Source organism: Zeugodacus cucurbitae, chromosome 3, assembly GCF_028554725.1.
Source record: "Zeugodacus cucurbitae isolate PBARC_wt_2022May chromosome 3, idZeuCucr1.2, whole genome shotgun sequence".
NCBI classification, from domain to species: Eukaryota; Metazoa; Arthropoda; class Insecta; order Diptera; family Tephritidae; genus Zeugodacus; species Zeugodacus cucurbitae.
The window spans coordinates 46296253-46315967 of record NC_071668.1 but is presented as its reverse complement, the minus strand read 5'-3'; the positions used below and the strand labels follow the sequence as shown (position 1 = coordinate 46315967).

At 38.1% G+C, this 19715-nt stretch overlaps 1 protein-coding gene across 1 annotated transcript; it reads right to left on the bottom strand.

The window, feature by feature from the left end:
* Window positions 1-13123: 13123 nt before the first annotated feature.
* LOC105220599 (uncharacterized) lies at window positions 13124-14525 on the bottom strand. Its single transcript, XM_011197045.3, has 4 exons — window positions 14202-14525; window positions 13949-14141; window positions 13710-13889; window positions 13124-13388 (listed from the first exon to the last, which is right to left on the bottom strand). Coding segments are annotated over exons 1-4 (471 nt in total). The 5' UTR covers window positions 14204-14525; the 3' UTR covers window positions 13124-13292.
* Between the last annotated feature and the right edge of the window lie 5190 nt (window positions 14526-19715).

Below are 19715 nucleotides of genomic sequence, written 5' to 3'. Positions count from 1 at the left end.
TTGAAGGATGCTTCAACATCACAGCTATCACGTGGTACTCGGAACAAGCTTATCAGGACTTTGATAGCTGATATCGCCAAGAGGAATGCTGCTGAGGAGGTGAGGCGCCAAGAACATCGAGAGATGATGCTGGCCATCCAAGCCCTAACTAATTCCGTAATGAAATTTATTAATTCTCGTAAATAAAATCTTCCTAAGAGGTTGGATTAAAATAATAATTTCAATTACTTCATTATTTCCAATATTACCTTTTAACCAATATTTAATGAATTCAAGTTTGTTTACATGTTTTATATATTATAATTAAAAACAATGGAATGCAAAAATTTGATTTTTGTTATCAAAAGGGATAAATAAATAAACAAATAATGCAAGTAAGCAATGGAATTTTCAAAGTCGTATTGATTAATATAAATAACTAAAGAGTTGATACATATCTTGATCTCTCGTTCTCGTTCTTTCACCTTCGCGCATGTACTGTGAAGAGTTAAAATCATTAATTGGAGAATCAAAGTCTTCCTCAACCTCGTCCTCTATTTCGTGCAACATAATGCCTGCTTTCGTCATTATATTATGTAATATAACGCAAGTACTAATAAACAAAGCAGAAGTTTCGTGGGAATAATGTAGAACTCGGTGCTTCAATAAACATCTGAAGCGCGCTGAAGTTTTAAAACACCAAACGCTCTCTCTATGCAGTTTCTTGCAGAACCATGTAATTGGTTGTATTTTTGCTCTTTATGGGTATTAGGTGATCCACGGCTCTATAGGATAACCTTGATCGCCAACAAGCCAAGATTCTCTCCGATGTTGTTCAGACATGTTAGTATACTGACGAATGAGGTGTTCTCGTAGGGCAGAAGTTGCCCAAATCCCAGAGTCATGTGTGCACCCGGAAATTTTGCATTAAAAAATTTAAAACATAAACGGTGATCGCAAACCTGAGGAACAATTCATAAATTGCTTAAGCCAAATGCCATACAACAAAAAAACTTACTGCTTCGACCTTTTCTATTTAAATATAAATTAAGAGGACGTTGAACATTATTTGACGGTGGAGCAACAATAGCTATATGCATGCAGTCAATTGCTCCTATGGTGCTCTTTATTCCAAATTTTCTAAAAAATCTGGAACATATTAAAAAAAAAAAAAATTGCATAAAATATTGTATTATTATTTGTAGTATAATAATATATACCCTGTTTTTATAAAAGTTTCTTCCTCTGTTGAACTCGGAAACTTTATTTCTCCTCCCTTCACCGTCACAATAAGTTTTGCTACAGCCCGCACACTTCTCGAAAGGGACGACTGACTCATAGGCAAGTTGACGTTGTTGCCTACACATTTCTGGTAAGAACCGTGTCCACAAAAGTTTAAAGCTCCCAGAACCCTTACATTTAAAGGTAGTGACGTTTTTTGATGATCGTGTGGAGCCAGTTCATCAATTAGGCGACGGCAAATTTCGCGCGACAATCGAAAATTTTGCACAAAGGTTTCCTCGCTCAACGAAAATGGATTGCTTGTGTCGCGTAAACTTTTTAAATGCCGCGAGCGATCCCTGTTCTCATTATTTTCCTCTTCGTTCAACAGTAATAACAAAAGCAAAATATCTTCCATTGCGACAAAGTTACAAGAAAAACAAGTAAGGAAGGGCTAAGTTCGGGTGTAACCAAACATTTTATACTCTCCCAATTTATTTATTTAACTTTATTTATATTATATAATACACAATTTGACCCACATATTCGTCATATATATTGTATAAAGTCCATTGAAAGTTGGAAACCATAATATTAGGTTAGAAGCACCGAGGTCCTCATGTTCGATATATGGGGCCTTAAAAACCTATGTTCCGATTTCGGCGATTTTTAGAATGGGGCTGCCACACTATAAACATAGTATTTGTGCAAAGTTCTGCACCGATATCTTCACTAGTGCTTATTTTATATATTGTAAAGTAAACGATTCAGATCATCTTCAAAGTTCTGGTATATAGGAAGTAGGCGTGGTTGTGAAGCGATTTGGCCTATTTTCACAACATATCATTGGGGTGTAAGGAAACTATTACAAACCAAGTTTCATTGAAATCGGTCGAGTAGTTCTTGAGATATGGTTTTTGACCCATAAGTGGGCAATGCCACGCCCATTTTCAATTTTATAAAAAAATCTGAGTGCAGCTTCCATCTGCCATTTCTTATGTGAAATTTAGTGTTTCTGGCGTTTTTCGTTAGTGAGTTAACCCACTTTTAGTAGTTTTCAACATAACCTTTGTATGGGAGGTAGGCGTGGTTATAATCCGATTTTCTCCATTTTTGGACTGTATAAGGTAGTACCTAAAAGAAACGACTCCAGAAAGTTTCCTTGATATAGCTTTAGTAGTTTGCGAGATATGTACAAAAAACTTAGTAGTGGGCGGGGCCACGCCCGCTTCCCCAAAGAAATTACATCCGTATATGCCCCTTCATAGTGCGATCTTACATACCAAATTTTACTTCCATAGCTTTATTTATAGCTTAGTTATGGCACTTTAAGTGTTTTCGCCATTTTGTGGGCGTGGCAGTGGTCCGATTACGCCCATTTTCGAACTTAACCTTCTTATGGTGCCAAGAAATAAGTCTTCCAAGTTTCATTAAGATATCTCAATTTTTTCTCAAGTTACAGCTTGCACGGACGGACGGACAGATAGACATCCCGATTTGAACTTTTCTCGTCACCCCGATCATTTTGATTTATTAAACCCTATATCTAACTCGTTTAGTTTTAGGACTTACAACCAACCATTATGTGGACAAAACTATAATACTCTCGTAGCAACTTTGTTGCGAGAGTATAAAAATCTTATTTGAAAAAAAAAAAATCACTGTCAAGAGCATTTCACTTCTTAACAATTTCTAAAGAAAAGAGCTTTTTATTTTCGACACAGAATACGAAACACATGATAAATTTGAAATTATTATAAATTAGAAATTTGTTGAATTTGCCAAGTGCACAGAATAGGGCTGTTAATTTATTTTTGAAGTGAAAACTTCTTATGGCGCGTTAGGCACTTTTGTGGGTGAGCATTTTCAGCCGTTTTCGCGACTTAGAGAGAGAGAGATTTTACACAGATATACACCAGATTGAGTACTAATAAAATGAGTGCACTAACTCATGAGCCAAACAAATTAGTGCAAATGAGTACTAATATTAATATCAAAATGACTAAGACTCGTTTCCACGAAACCAAAAAAAAAAATCATAGTATTTCTACACTTATATGTGCCGTCAATTTATTACTCAAACGAGTGTATAGTAACAATTTGATTTTACTCACTTAATCATTGGTCACGATGAAAATAAACTTGAATGAGTTCAGTACACTGATCGGAACGAGTGGAATTGTGACTTCGTAGCTGAGCACGAAAATTAAGATAACCAGTGAGAATTTTGCCACATTAAATTTTTCATTATTTCATTGAATAAGCATTTTCATGCGTCTTTATTCATTTTCAATATATTAATATTAAAAGAAATATATTAGAACTTAAAAGTATTAACTTTACTGTCATTAAATCAACTAAAACCCTAAATGTAATATACAATTAGGGTATTCACAAGGTGTGATATCGTCATATTGTCATATTTTTTTATGGCTGTCATATCAACACTGTTGTTGTTTCACATGCGAAATTAAAATATGACTTACACAACACTGCGTGGTATGTTTCTTGAGTTCGCTATTCTATACCCCAACCCACTTGCTGCCGAATTTTTTCGGTTTTTTGCGGCATATGCCTAGTACTGCAGTAAGCGGTTACTTTTTGGAACCGGTTTTTTTGGGACACACTCGTGGCAGGGCAAAACTTCGACGAGTGGGTAGTCGGATTTCTGTGAAGAACCGGTTTTTTGGGTCGGTCAGTGGTCGTGCTTTGCTCGTGCCCTTCTGCCCGAACACTTCTCAACCGATTTATAGCGCACATTGTATATATTTGGAAAATACGGACATATATCTGGTTTTGGCCTCAGTAAAAAACGCTTTGTTTTTTTTTTAGAAAATTTTCAATGTTTTATTAAAATATTTAGTGGAAAAGTCCAGGTTAGTTCACTATTATAAGATAATACGAAAAATTTTCACTAATCCATATTAATATTATAAATGCGAAAGTAACTCTGTCTGTCTGTTACTCTTTCACGCCTAAACGGCTGAACGGATTTTGATGAAATTTAGTTAGGAGATATTAATAATTAACATTTTGTTTTACTTCTAATTTGTGATTGGCGTTGCAACCGTTTAGCCGGTTATAGCCGAATCGACGATAGTGCGCCATCTCTCTCTCTCCTTCGCAGTTCGGCGCCAGTTGGAGATCCCAAGTGTAACCAGATCGCTCTCCACCTGGTCCCTCCAACGGAGTGGAGGCCTTCCCCTTCCTCGGCTTCCTCCGGCGGGTACTGCATCGAATACTTTCAGGGCTGGAGTGTTTTCGTCCATTCGGACAACATGACCTAGCCAGCGTAGCCGCTGTCTTTTTATTCGCTGAACTATGTCAATGTCGTCGTATAACTCGTACAGCTCACCGTTCCATCGTCTGCGGTATTTTCCTCTCGAAAACTCATAGTGTCGTCTCATCTGATGTTGACATCGTCCAAGCTTCTGCACCGTAGAGCAGGACGGGAATGATAAGCGACTTGTAGAGCTTGATTTTGGTTCGTCGAGAGAGTACTTTACTGTTCAATTGCCTACTCAGTCCAAAGTAGCACCTGTTGGCAAGAGTTATTCTGCGCTGGATTTCGAGGCTGACATTGTTCGTATTGTTGATGCTGGTTCCCAGGTATACGAAATTATCTACGACCTCGAAGTTATGACTGTCAACAGTGACGTGGGAGCCAAGGCGCGAATGCGCCGACTGTTTGTTTGATGACAGGAGATATTTCGTCTTGTCCTCATTCACCTCCAGACCCATTCTCTTCGCCTCCTTATCCATGCGGGAAAAAGCAGAACAAACGGCGCGGTTGTTGCTTCCGATGATATCAATATCATCGGCGTACGCCAGGAGCTGTACACTCTTGTAGAAGATTGTACCTTCTCTATTTAGCTCTGCAGCTCGTTTTATTTTTTCCAGCAATAGCTTGAAGAAGTCGCACGATAGTGAGTCACCTTGTCTGAAACCTCGTTTGGTATCGAACGGCTCGGGGAGGTCCTTCCCGATCCTGACGGAGCTTTTGGTGTTGCTCAACGTCAGCTTACATAGCCGTATTAGTTTTGCAGGGATACCAAATTCAGACATCGCGGCATAAAGGCAGCTCCTTTTCGTGCTATCGAAGGCAGCTTTAAAACCGATAAAAGGATGGTGAGTATCGATTCTTCTCTCTCGGGTCTTTTCCAAGATTTGGCGCATGGTGAATATCTGGTCCATTGTGGATTTTCCAGGTCTAAAGCCACACTGATAATGTCCAATCAGTTCGTTGACGGTGGGCTTTAGTCTTTCACACAATACGCTCGATAGAACCTTGTATGCGATATTTAGGAGGCTGATCCCACGGTAATTGGCGCAGATTGTGGGATCTCCCTTTTTATGGATTGGGCAGAGCACACTGAGATTCCAATCTTCAGGCATGCTTTCTTCCGACCATATTCTGCAAAGAAGCTGATGCATGCACCTTATCAGTTCTTCGCCACCGTATTTGAATAGTTCTGCCGGTAATCTATCGGCCCCTGCTGCTTTGTTGTTCTTCAAGCGGGTAATTGCTATTCGAATTTCTTCATGGTCGGGTAATGGAACATCTGTTCCATCGTCATCGATTGGGGGATCGGGTTCGCCATCTCCTGGTGTTGTACTCTCACAGCCATTCAGCAGGTCGGAGAAGTGTTCCCTCCATAATCCCAGTATGCCCTGGACATCGGTTACCAGATTACCACCTTGGTCTCTACATGAGGATGCTCCGGTCTTGAAACCTTCGTTAAGTCGCTTCATTTTTTCATAAAATTTTCGAGCATTCCCTCTGTCTGCCAGCTTCTCAAGCTCTTCGTACTCACACATTTCGGCCTCTTTCTTTTTTTGTCTGCAGATGCGTCTCGCTTCGCTCTTCAGCTCTCGGTATCTATCCCATCCCGCACGTGTTGTGGTCGTTTGCAACGTTGCGAGGTAGGCAGTCTGTTTTCTCTCCGCTGCGAGACGACACTCCTCATCGTACCAGCTTGTTTTTTGTCGTTGCCGAAAACCAATTGTTTCGGCTGCAGCGGTACGCAGTGAGTTTGAGATGCCGTTCCACAGTTCCCTTATACCGAGATGCTGATGAGTGCTCTCAGAGAGCAGGAGTGCAAGTCGAGTAGAGTATTTCGTGGCTGTCTGTTGCGATTGCAGCTTTTCGACGTCGAACCTTCCTTGTGTTTGTTGACGGGCATTCTTTGCTGCACAGAGGCGGGTGCGTATCTTCGCTGCGACCAGATAATGGTCCGAGTCTATATTTGGTCCTCGGTCAACGTCTAAAACACAGGAGACATGTCTTCCGTCTATCACAACGTGATCGATTTGGTTCCGCGTGTTTCGATCAGGAGACAGCCAAGTAGCTTGATGTATTTTCTTATGCTGGAATCTGGTACTACAGACGACCATATTTCGGGCCCCAGCGAAGTCGATCAGCCTCAGGCCGTTTTCCGACTGTTGTGCCAAAGACACCTTCTTTACCCACCCTGGCGTTAAAATCGCCAAGCACGACTTTTACATCGTGGCGGGGGCAGCGCTCATAGGTGCGTTCTAGGCGCTCATAGAAAGCATCTTTGGTCACACCGTCCTTCTCTTCCGTTGGGGCGTTGGCGCAAATCAGCGATATGTTGAAGAACCTCGCCTTGATGCGGATTGTGGCAAGACGTTCATTCACCGGGGTGAATGCCAGGACTCTGCGACGGAGTCTCTCTCCCACCACAAATCCAATACCAAATTTGCGCTCCTTTATATGGCCGCTGTAGTAGATGTCACAAGGACCCACCTTCTTCCGTCCTTGTCCCGTCCATCGCACTTCTTGGATGGCGGTGATGTCAGCCTTGAGTCGTATGAGGACATCAACCTGCTGGGTAGAGGCACCTTCCCAATTAAGGGTCCGGACATTCCAGGTGCATGCCCTTATATCATTATCCTTAAAACGTTTGCAGGGGTCGTCATCAAAAGGGGGGTGTCTCATCCGAGGCTTTCGTAGATTTTTCATTGGGGGGTGTTTTTATGTGGTGGGTCCCAAACCCTACGCACAACCGCATAAGCGGGCTTCGCCTTCTCACTTTAGCTCGCCTTCAAACGGATGTCTGTTGGCTACCCAGAGGATACTTGGTCTAAAACCGGAAGTCGTGAGCTGCTTGAACCATGTGGAGAAGAATCGTTTCTGGCCACTCCCAAGTGAATGACAATCAAAAACTTTCCTCACTTGCGTGAACTTCTACACACGGTCCCATCATCCTCTTACTTCTAATTTACAGTTGCATAAATCCATATTAATATTATAAATGCGAAAGTAACTCTGTCTGTCTGTTACTCTTTCACGCCTAAACGGCTGAACGGATTTTGATGAAATTTAGTATAGTAATAGATGATAACCTAGAAATGGACATAGGCTATAAATAATCATGCCATGGTTCTTAGGGGGTAGGCAGTAGGCAGATAACTAAATTAAGTTAGTGATTTTTAGTCGTTTTTGTTGGGACTTTTGCTCTTTCACGTCTAAACGGCTGAATGGTTTTTGATGAAATTTAGTAAGGTAATAGATGGTTACCTAAAAACAGATATAAAATCAAAAAGATCACGTCATCGTACTTAGGGGGTAGGAAGTAGATAGAAAACTGAATTGAGTTAGTGATTTTTTATGGTTTTTGCTGGGAGTTTTGCTCTATCAAGCCTAAACGGCTGAACGGATTTTGATGAAATTTAGTTAGGAGATATTAATAATAAACTTTTTGTTTTACTTCTAATTTACAGTTACATAAATATAATATAAACATGAATTGCTGTTCGTTAGTCTCGCAAAAAGTCGATAACGGCCAAACCGATCTGGCTAATTTTAGTGTTCAAATATTCGTGGAAGGCCAGGAAAAGATTTGACAGTGAGTAAATATGGAAAACATTTTATACTCTCGCAATTTATTGATGAAATTTTACTAAGATAACATACAATTGTACCTATATATTCGGCATAACGTCCAATAGAAAATCATCATATATAGTATATGAGGGCTGATGTAATTCCAGAACCAATTTTACTCATTTTCGGGAATAGGGGTATCTTGGCACCTGTTAGTAGGCAAACAAACGGCACATTCGGCCTTGAAATTACTCCTAAATTGCAAATGAACGAAACACCAGTCGGCAAAATCGCCAAAAATTGCGCTATAACGAAGATTTTCCAAATATTCAAGAAGTCGCTGGAGGTACTGCACAGGACTTTTAAAGATCTTGATTGTCGATGAACGTTTATGGTGATTTACGCCAGACTCTTCCAATTATTCCTGGATCAACTGTTACTGACGGGCTAATCGCTAAATATGGAAAACATTTTATACTCTCGCAATTTATTGATGAAATTTTACTAAGATAACATACAATTGTACCTATATATTCGGCATAACGTCCAATAGAAAATCATCATATATAGTATATGAGGGCTGATGTAATTCCAGAACCAATTTTACTCATTTTCGGGAATAGGGGTATCTTGGCACCTGTTAGTAGGCAAACAAACGGCACATTCGGCCTTGAAATTACTCCTAAATTGCAAATGAACGAAACACCAGTCGGCAAAATCGCCAAAAATTGCGCTATAACGAAGATTTTCCAAATATTCAAGAAGTCGCTGGAGGTACTGCACAGGACTTTTAAAGATCTTGATTGTCGATGAACGTTTATGGTGATTTACGCCAGACTCTTCCAATTATTCCTGGATCAACTGTTACTGACGGGCTAATCGCATGCTAACATATGAGTGTTTTTGCAACAATATCAAATTGGGATTGTAGAATCAGTTGGAAATGGTAGGGTCGCAGTTGACACCTCGATAGATTAATAGCATTTCCAACAGATTTCTGTCACTTCATTGACTCGAAAGAGAAGTTTTCCTGACATGAAACCTCAATATAATAACCATAAATGACTGATTGAATGACCTATATTGGTGGTAAAAAAATACAGACACAGCTACAAACCAGAATGACGTAGTCAATTATCCCAAACTATTTAAAATTGCCTGAACTATCAACACTCACTTTGCAATTAAAATTAGTGTAAGTTGTCATCATGTCAAGCCAAGATTGGACCAACTTAATTTAATGTATACCTTGCCACAAAAACGTGTGGCCGGGTCAGCTAGTACAATATATAGTGAAGTTTAGGTTTGTACCATTTCTGTAACATTGAGTAATAAGGTAATAAGCAAGTGATGGTACGTTCGTCTATTTTATCAGTTTTTAGACCTTGCAGTGTCTAATGCTTGACTCTTATACAAAAGAGCTCATAAAGAAAAAAAATTAGAGGGCAATCAGTTCTCATCTGCAGATTTTCGTTTCGAAGTTGCCACGGTGTTGTGCAAATTGGGTACAAAGTCCCCTATGAAACGAAGAGGAATTCAAGAGGAGATATAATCTAAAAAGCATAAGGGCCCAGCCCAACATGTTCCTCCTATGGCAGTTAGGCAAGATCAAGTTGGACACTGGCCGGTATGGGCAGAAAAACGAATTCGTTGCAAGCGTCCAGGATGTGTTGGAGTATCACAAACGGTATGTGAAAAATGTGTTGTGGCTTTATGCTACAACAAGCAAAACAACTGCTTCAAAGAATTTCACACTAAAACTTCTTAAAAAAACATGTAAATATTCACGAAATACAAATATTATTATTTAATGAGCTTAGATACGGGAGGAGGATCATGTGTAGAAGTTCACGCAAGTGAGGAAAGTTTTTGATTGTCATTCACTTGGGAGTGGCCAGAAACGATTCTTCTCCACATGGTTCAAGCAGCTCACGACTTCCGGTTTTAGACCAAGTATCCTCTGGGTAGCAAAGAATACCCGTCAACAAACACAAGGAAGTTTCGACGTCGAAAAGCTGCAATCGCAACAGACAGCCACGAAATACTCTACTCGACTTGTACTCCTGCTCTCTGAGAGCACTCATCAGCATCTCGGTATAAGGGAACTGTGGAATGGCATCTCAAACTCACTGCGTACCGCTGCAGCCGAAACAATTGGTTTTCGGCAACGACAAAAAACAAGCTGGTACGAAGCAGACTGCCTACCTCGCAACGTTGCAAACGACCACAACACGTGCGGGATGGGATAGATACCGAGAGCTGAAGAGGGAAGCGAGACGCATCTGCATACAAAAAAAGAAAGAGGCCGAAATGTGTGAGTACGAAGAGCTTGAGAAGCTGGCAGACAGAGGGAATGCTCGAAAATTTTATGAAAAAATGAAGCGACTTAACGAAGGTTTCAAGACCGGAGCATCCTTATGTAGAGACCAAGGTGGTAATCTGGTAACCGATGTCCAGGGCATACTGGGATTATGGAGGAAACACTTCTCCGACCTGCTGAATGGCAGTGAGAGTACAACACCAGGAGATGGCGAACCCGATCCCCCAATCGATGACGATGGAACAGATGTTCCATTACCCGGCCATGAAGAAATTCGAATAGCAATTACCCGCTTGAAGAACAACAAAGCAGCGGGGGCCGATAGATTACCGGCAGAACTATTCAAATTCGGCGGCGAAGAACTGATAAGGTGCATGCATCAGCTTCTTTGCAGAATATGGTCGGAAGAAAGCATGCCTGACGATTGGAATCTCAGTGTGCTCTGCCCAATCCATAAAAAGGGAGATCCCACAATCTGCGCCAATTACCGTGGGATCAGCCTCCTAAATATCGCATACAAGGTTCTATCGAGCGTACTGTGTGAAAGACTAAAGCCCACCGTCAACGAACTGATTGGACCTTATCAGTGTGGCTTTAGACCTGGAAAATCGACAACTGACCAGATATTCACCATTCGCCGAATCTTGGAGAAGACCCGTGAAAAGAGGATCGACACACACCACCTTTTTGTCGATTTTAAAGCTGCTTTCGACAGCACGAAAAGGAGTTGTCTTTACGCCGCGATGTCTGAATTTGGTATCCCCGCAAAACTAATACGGCTGTGTAAATTGACGTTGAGAAACACCAAAAGCTCGGTCATGATTGGGAAGGACCTCTCCGAGCCGTTCGATAACGAGGTTTCAGACAAGGTGACTCACTATCGTGCGACTTCTTTAACCTGATGCTGGAAAAAATTATAAAGCTGCAGAGCTAAACCGAGAAGGTACAATCTTCTACAAGAGTGTACAGCTCCTGGCGTACGCCGATGATATTGATATCATCGGAAGTAACAACCGCGCCGTTTGTTCTGCTTTTTCCCGCATGGATAAGGAGGCGAAGCGAATGGGTCTGGAGGTGAATGAGGACAAGACGAAATATCTCCTGTCATCAAACAAACAGTCACGGCATTCGCGTCTTGGCTCCCACGTCACTGTTGACAGTCATAACTTCGAGGTCGTAGATAATTTCGTATACCTGGGAACCAGCATCAACAAAACGAACAATGTCAGCCTCGAAATCCAGCGCAGAATAACTCTTGCCAACAGGTGCTACTTTGGACTGAGTAGGCAATTGAACAGTAAAGTCCTCTCTCGACGAACCAAAATCAAGCTCTACAAGTCGCTTATCATTCCCGTCCTGCTTTACGGTGCAGAAGCTTGGACGATGTCAACATCAGATGAGACGACACTAGGAGTTTTCGATAGGAAAATTTTGCGTAAGATTTATGGTCCTCAGAACATTGGCAACGGCGAATACCGCAGACGATGGAACTATGAGCTGTACGAGTTATACGACGACATTGACATAGTTCAGCGAATAAAAAGACAGCGGCTACGCTGGCTAGGTCACGTTGTCCGAATGGACGAAAATACTCCAGCCCTGAAAGTGTTCGATGCAGTACCCGCCGGAGGAAGCCGAGGAAGGGGAAGGCCTCCACTCCGTTGGAGGGACCAGGTGGAAAGCGATCTGGTTACACTTGGGATCTCCATCTGGCGCCGAACTGCGAAGGAGGTAGAGAGGTGGCACTATCGTCGATTCGGCTATAACCGGCTAAACGGTTGCAACGCCAATCACATACATACATAGATACGTTGTTACATAACGTGACATATCTGTCACATACTCTTTTTTATTGTTTTTCACCCAAATAAAAAAAATTTTTAAACTATAAAACACGTATTTCATTCTATTAGAAACGATACAGTTTTTCCGTTTTTACTTAGTTGAGTGATAAAGGGTTAAGGGAGCTCACAAGTGTCATATTTTTTAAGAATATTAAAATATGACAAAAGATATACAACAAAGCTTGTGAATTACCTAAATATCAACGAACAAAACACATCGTTAGTCAATTCCCACAGGCCACATTTGCCTAGCGGCGGCACAGACTTCGTCAGTTTTACTTTGATCATATAATATGATTCATATTCGTATCACTTTATTCATTCAGCTATACTCTTGGTGTTTTTTGGTGGTATGGCTCATTTTGGCTATCACACACAATATATTTGCGCATTCTCAGAATCTTCACATCTAGCCAAAGAGCACAGGACTTACTGTGAAATTAATGTTAAATTATTAACTATTTTATAACAAATATTGGAATGCATTTGAAAACTTACGTAATAAAATAATGCAATTAAATTTTCAATTCAATTCGAATATAATTGCACAGAAATCAGCTGTTTCTGTTTACATTATTTTTTTTCCCACACGTGCGGGGAAAAGCTATGCGTACTGAAGCTTTTTTTTTATCAAAATTGTCACAGAATACCAAAAAATTTCTTACTTGAAAAAAATTTAAATTTTTTTGTTATTTTGTCAAGTGCACAGAATAGGGCTGTAAATATGAATAAAAAGACATCTACATATGTTTAAATAATTCAGTATTTATTATTACTAACTAATATTTATTTAATTATTTATAATTTATTTATTTTATTATTTATTTATTTTATTATTTTATTTTATTATTTATTTATTTTATTATTTAATAATTTAAGCATAACCTCTGACATCGAGGTTATTGATTGAGTTATATGACTGCGCAAACCCGTCATCTGCTCATTTTGTTCTACAATTGTTCTCTGTAGATAATAGCCTCCTCCATTTTTCTTAAAACTGCTCCAAGCATTTTCGCTGCTGTTAATTTCCCTTCAGAAGCGATGGTAGCGGACGGATATGGGGCAGAAGGAGGTGATTCAATTAACGGTGATTGATTGGAGCAAGCTGGAGCAGACGATGTGGCTGTTGGGGAGGGACCTGGACAAGATGCCACAAGTAATGAGGCAGGAGCTTCAACTGTGACAGGATCCGTATTTATATACAGCGGCGGCAAAACCCGTAAGTATATAGGCAAGAGAAGGTGAACAACACGAAAACCCAAATTGGTGAAGAAAAGACACAAATAACACATACTCAAATTCACGCAAAACTCAAAACAAGTGAAAAGGAAGGAAAACAAATCAAAAAACCTAATTCAACACAAATTCACTCATGGACGGACAATGCATCAAATATCAAACAAAAAAGAAGAATTAACACATAGCGTAATATTATGAAAACACACTCCCGTATATACCCCGACAAAAATTAAAATAGTATATATATGTATATATATACCTGGTGATCCAAAACCCACATAACCGGTAATTCATTCACCGCTGCTGCCCCAAAGGTTCCGCTTGCCTGCTCTTCAAATTCAGAAATAGCTTGCGACGGAGGGCCTCCACAAGTTCCTTCCGCATGCGCCTTTATTTTTCGCGCACGAGACCGCAATTGGTGCTTCCAATGCATTAAAGACTGTGTGGAAAAAATAAATTTTAATAAGGTAAAAAACACACAAACATTTGTGAACTTACCTCCCTCCACATGGCTGCTGTACGCGTCCGACCTCTTAACGAATTAAGAGTATCTGCTAACTCCGACCAAAGCATTTGCAGCCCTTGAGGGTTGGTCGTAGTTCGCTTCCCGCGTTGCAACTCAGGATGATGCTTGCAGAACATTATGAAATGTTGCAGCTGCTCCTGAGTTGTTCTCTCAAATTTTGTACGCCTAAAAGTAAACGAAATTATTACATTTAATTAAAATTATTAAATTTACAAAATTACTTACATTTGTTGATTATCCAGTTCAAACTTGTATTTATTTTGAATTTATTTCTTTTGAAACAACGTTTGACAGCAAAATGCTTTTCACCTCAATCGGTGACTTTTTAAGCTTTTTTCTTATGAGGTTCGAGCCAGCATAGACTCAAAAAATGTACGTCACAAGAAACCTCACAAATTTTTCCTCTCAACTCCGTTACGAGGTTTTTTCATAATAGGGCTGTAACTATGTACATTTTATTGAAGTGAAAGGTTTTAGTACGGCAACAATGAAATTGCTGTTTTATATGTCGCTGCCGTCTACAAAATGTTCCAGGCGCCGCACAGTGTATCGTTTAATACAAGCTAGTGGGACAAAAATATTTTAGTTTGAAATTTAATTGTTTTTATCGTGTTGATTAATGATTTTAAGTTTCATTGAAAAATTAATATATTTTTTTTTTTAGATTTACGAATAGAAAACAAAAAATTGTGTAAAAAATATGGGCATATCCCAGAAACTGTCTACCAATCAAAAATATTTGAACTTAATCCAACCTAATTTTTTTTTAATGGAGCATTAGAATAGATATCCAATTTTATAAATGTATAAAAAAAATTATGTCGATGATGATTAATATAAAAATTATTACCAAATCCTACCCTACCTCAGGTCTTTTCAGGTGTACAAAAAAAGTGAAATTTTTTACGTGTTCATCATTGCTTTAGTATTAACATAGATGGTCCAATCGAAAGCCATATTGTTATTCACTCAATTCTCCTTAAAATTTGTAAAAAAAATTTCGATAACTTTTCTGGAAACATTAAAATTTGGTATGAAATGCCAGGTGAATGCGTTGTAGCGTGCGTAACGGAAATCTATTCTTCGCCTACTATTCTTAGCCTACTATAATCGTACCGATTAGCGATTATTTTTTAAACGGTAAATTTCATGTTGTCTCGCCTTTGGTTTCGTTTGAATCATTTGCAATTATCTTTCAGTGTCACTTTAGATTATCGGCATATTGGTACCACAGAAAATTGTTTGTTTACAGTATAATATTTAATAATAACAGTTGAAAAAATGAAAATGGGTGCATAGCGTATTCGAAAATATCGCAAAAAAATTCAATCGAGTGAAAACTTAACACAAATAGAACGTTTAAAAAATGCGAAAATAATGGAGATTTATAGAAAAAATCTTAAAGAAAAACTTAAAAATGATGATTCATTATCAAAAAAAGTAAAGGCTGACCACCGAAACCGTATGCAAATTTATAAATTTATACAAAAACAACAAGAGCAACCAATAATATCGTTGGATGGTGCATATAAGTCAGTGGTCGGCACGAGAGGAATTGTGACTGTATAGGAGAGCACGAAATAATGAATACCCAGTGAGAACTCTGTAGCCTAACATTTTAAATATGTTTTTAATTTTTTCATAAAACATGATTTTTTGTGCTCATTTATTCATTTTAGTTATTTTATTATTTAAACAAGTATATTAGAACACAAAAGCATTAACTTTTCTGTCTTTAAAAAGCTTAAAACCATAAATATAATACCTAACATAAAACGACATTCATAAAAGTAGGCATTTCGCGCAGGGCACTTATGCAAAGTGCCATAGCCATGCGCGATGTTTACTGATATAGAGCGTAAGCGTACGTGTGACTTGAGTCGGCACAATTGTGGAATTAGCGTTACCAAAAGACATTAACAAAAAAAAAAGAAATTCTTAGAATGCTTACAGAAAAATACTTGCAAGAGGAAGAAGAAGTTCAAACAAACAAGTAAGGAAAGGCTAAGTTCGGGTGGAACCGAACATTTTATACTCTCGCAATTTATTGAAGAAATTTTATTAAGATAACATACAAATTAACCCTTAAATTCGGCATAAAGTTTAATAGAATAACGAAAATCGTAATATATACTATATGAGGGCTGAGGTAATTCTAATATTAACCAATACATATATGCGGAATAAAGCCCACCTTATTTTTGAAAAACCAATAATTAGGTATATGGAGATGTTATGACCCAATTTTAATATTTTTTTTAACAGAACACTATATTTCCTATGAATTACATTAAATTATCTGAGAGATTTACCCAAATTTTAAAATTTACCCTTAGTCGCTGAGTTCAACATGTTCGATATCTGGGGCCTTGAAAAGTTATAGTCCGTTTTCGACAATTTTTTCACAAGTGAAGCCAGAGATGATATGCACTATTTGTGTAAAGTTTTATTCCGCTATCTTCATTGGTTCCTTATGTATATATTATAAAGTGAAGGAATAAGATGGATTTCAAAAAGCGATTTCGCCCATTTTTTGTCCGTGTTATCAGGGTGTCAAGAAAATATTATATACCGAATTTCATTCGAATCGGTCGAGTAGTTCCTGAGATATGGTTTTTGACCCATAAGTAGGCGATGCCAAGCCCATTTTCTATTTTGTAAAAAAATCTGAGTTCAGCTCCCTTCTGTCATTTTTTCTGCAAAATTTATTGTTTCTGACGTTTTTCGTTAGTGAGTTAACCCAGATTTAGTAATTTTCAACCTAACCTTTGTATGGGAGGTGGGCGTGGTTATTATCCGATTTCAACTATTTTCATGGTGTGTGGTGGGGTACGTAAGAGAACCGACTGCAGAAAGTTTGGTTTATATAGCTTTATTGGTTTGCCAGTTAAATACAAATAACTGATTTGTGGGTGGGGCCACGCCCACTTATACAGTGTTATAGAAATTACACTAATGATGACATCTCTACGGAAACTGCCGGAAGAAAGTCCACACTTATATCAAAATCAAATAACCTTCCAATATCTAAAAGATTCATGGTTATGACAATTAGAGAAGCATATGAATTGTTTAAAACAACGTTTCCTGGAACAAATATTTCACGTACTAAATTTCATAACAACCGACAAAAACACGTGGAATTGTCTAGTAAGCTTCCACATAACATGTGTTTTTGCCAGTACCACGGCAATTTTTCATTTTTATTGGAAGCTAAAGTGTGTTGTGACGAAACCAATGAAGTTTGTATGAGGAATGAATGTAACAAGTGCATTAAAGACATTACAGACGCTTTCGTCCCTTTGATTAACATTAATCAACTCGAAGAGCTTACTGAATGGAAGCATTGGAGAATCATTAATAAACGCATCATCATACGAAAGGACCAATAACTGATTTGATTAATGAATTGGAATCTAAGTTACCTTCCTTTAAACTGCATACTTACGTTAAAAGGACTCAACAAAAATACTTTCAAGACCGAAAATATCTATTAAACAAGATGAAGCTGTTCTGCAAGTCGATTTTGCGGAAAACTATAGGCTCCTCAATCAAAATGAAATTCAATGATGTTGATTGCTTTCTCCAGTTAATTGTAAAGAAACTTAAAGAACAAAACGCTATTTCGAAGTTATTTTTATTTTCTGATGGCTGTGCAAGTCAATTTAAAACTAAGTTCATTTTGAGTATTATATCGTATTAATATAAATGGTATTTCTATTTTATATGTAAGCAGTACATATATAAACAAGTAAGGAAGGGCTAAGTTCGGGTGTAACCGAACATTTTATACTCTCGCAATTTATTTATTTAACTTAATTAATATTATATAATACACAATTTGACCCACATATTCGTCATATATATTATATACAGTCCATTGGAAGTTGGAAACCCTAATATTAGGTTACAAGCACCGAGGTCCTCATGTTCGATATATGGGGCCTTGAAAACATATGGTCCGATTTTGGCGATTTTTAGAATGGGGCTGCCACACTATAAACGTAGTATTTGTGCAAAGTTCTGCACCGATATCTTCACTAGTGCTTTCTTTATATATTGTAAAGTAAACAATGCAGATCGTCTTCAAAGTTCTGGTATATAGGAAGTAGGCGTGGTTGTGAAGCGATTTGGCCTATTTTCACAACATATTATTGGGAGGTAAGGAAACTATTACAAACCAAGTTTCATTGAAATCGGTCGAGTAGTTCCTGAGATATGGTTATTGAATCATAAGTGGGCGACGACACGCCAATTTTCCATTTTGTAAAAAAAATCTGAGTGCAGCTTCCACCTGCCATTTCTTATGTGAAATTTAGTGTTTCTGACGTTTTTCGTTAGTGAGTTAACCCACTTTTAGTAATCTTCAACCTAACCTTTGTATGGGAGGTGGGCGTGGTTATTATCCGATTTCGACTATTTTCAGGGTTTGTGGTGGGGTATGTAAGAGAACCGACTGCAGAAAGTTTGGTTTATATAGCTTCATTGGTTTGCGAGATATATACAAATAACCGATTTGGGGGCGCCCACTTCCCCAAAAAAATTACATCCAAACATGCCCCTTCCTAGTGCGATCCTTTATTCCAAATTTTACTGTTATAACTTTATTTATGGCGTAGTTATGACACTTTATATGTTTTTGGTTTTCGCCATTTTGTGGGCGTGGCAGTGGACCGATTTAGCAACCCTCATGGTCCCAAGGAACATGTGTTCCAAGTTTCATTAAGATATCTCAATTTTTACTCAAGTTATCGCTTGCACGGACAGACGGACGGACATTTCAACTCGTCTCATCATCCTGATCATTTTGATATATATAACCCTATATCTAATTCGTTTAGTTTTATGACTTACAAACAACCGTTATGTGAACAAAACTATAATACTCTCTTAGCAACTTTTGTTGCGAGAGTATAAAATTATTTTGATGACATTCGAAAGTACACTCAAATCTCCACTAAACACTATGTATAACTTGAAGGTACATATGTCTTTTGAAAGACCAAAAATTGTTATATTTCAAACCGAAAACGCGTACGAATGTGGCGTTCGTATTGCAGGATTTGCCCATATATTTAATTTTTTTTTTTTAAATTTCATAACTTACAATAACATCTACTTGAATGTAGAAAATACGTACTAATACATAAGTCCATTACATTTCAACTAATGAAAAACGCGATGATTAGTAAGGGATTTTTTTACCAACAGACTTAATAATAACAATAACATAAAAATAACAATAATACACAACAACAAAATGTTTATTGCGGGTGTACCATATAATCCCCAAAATCAAAATCCCCAAATTAGGTTTCGATTTTAAACCTAATTTCAATGTATTTCACACAGAAAAAGGGAATTCTATACTCAATATTATATCTAAAGATGAAGTTCACGAGATATTTTATGTTTAATGGTTTTACGAATATTTAATAGGTAAATTAAAGAAAATGCAATACATGTTATATCAATCAGTTTAACATACTATTTGTACAACATAAATAAATACAAACTTTACAATTTTTCGAATAGCTTATATACATTAACATAAACATATATTTATACTAGCTGACCCGGCGAACTTCGCCCCGCCCAATTTTTATTTGAAATAGTTAAAACGCTTTTTGAACTCTGTTCAAGGCCATTTATTTGTATGGAATGTTAATATATTCAGGGAATAACGTCTCTGATCAATTTAAATATTTTTGGCGAAGTTCGTTCTTTGTTTTGTTGTGT

Bases quoted from the DNA above. Each gene is read 5' to 3' on its own strand.
- LOC105220599 (XM_011197045.3), bottom strand. The intron at 13,890-13,948 runs GTAAGTTCACAA...TTTTCCACACAG, and splicing joins CAGCAGCCATGTGGAGGGAG to TCTTTAATGCATTGGAAGCA. The intron at 13,389-13,709 runs GTATATATATAC...ATCCTGTCACAG, and splicing joins TGTGGGTTTTGGATCACCAG to TTGAAGCTCCTGCCTCATTA.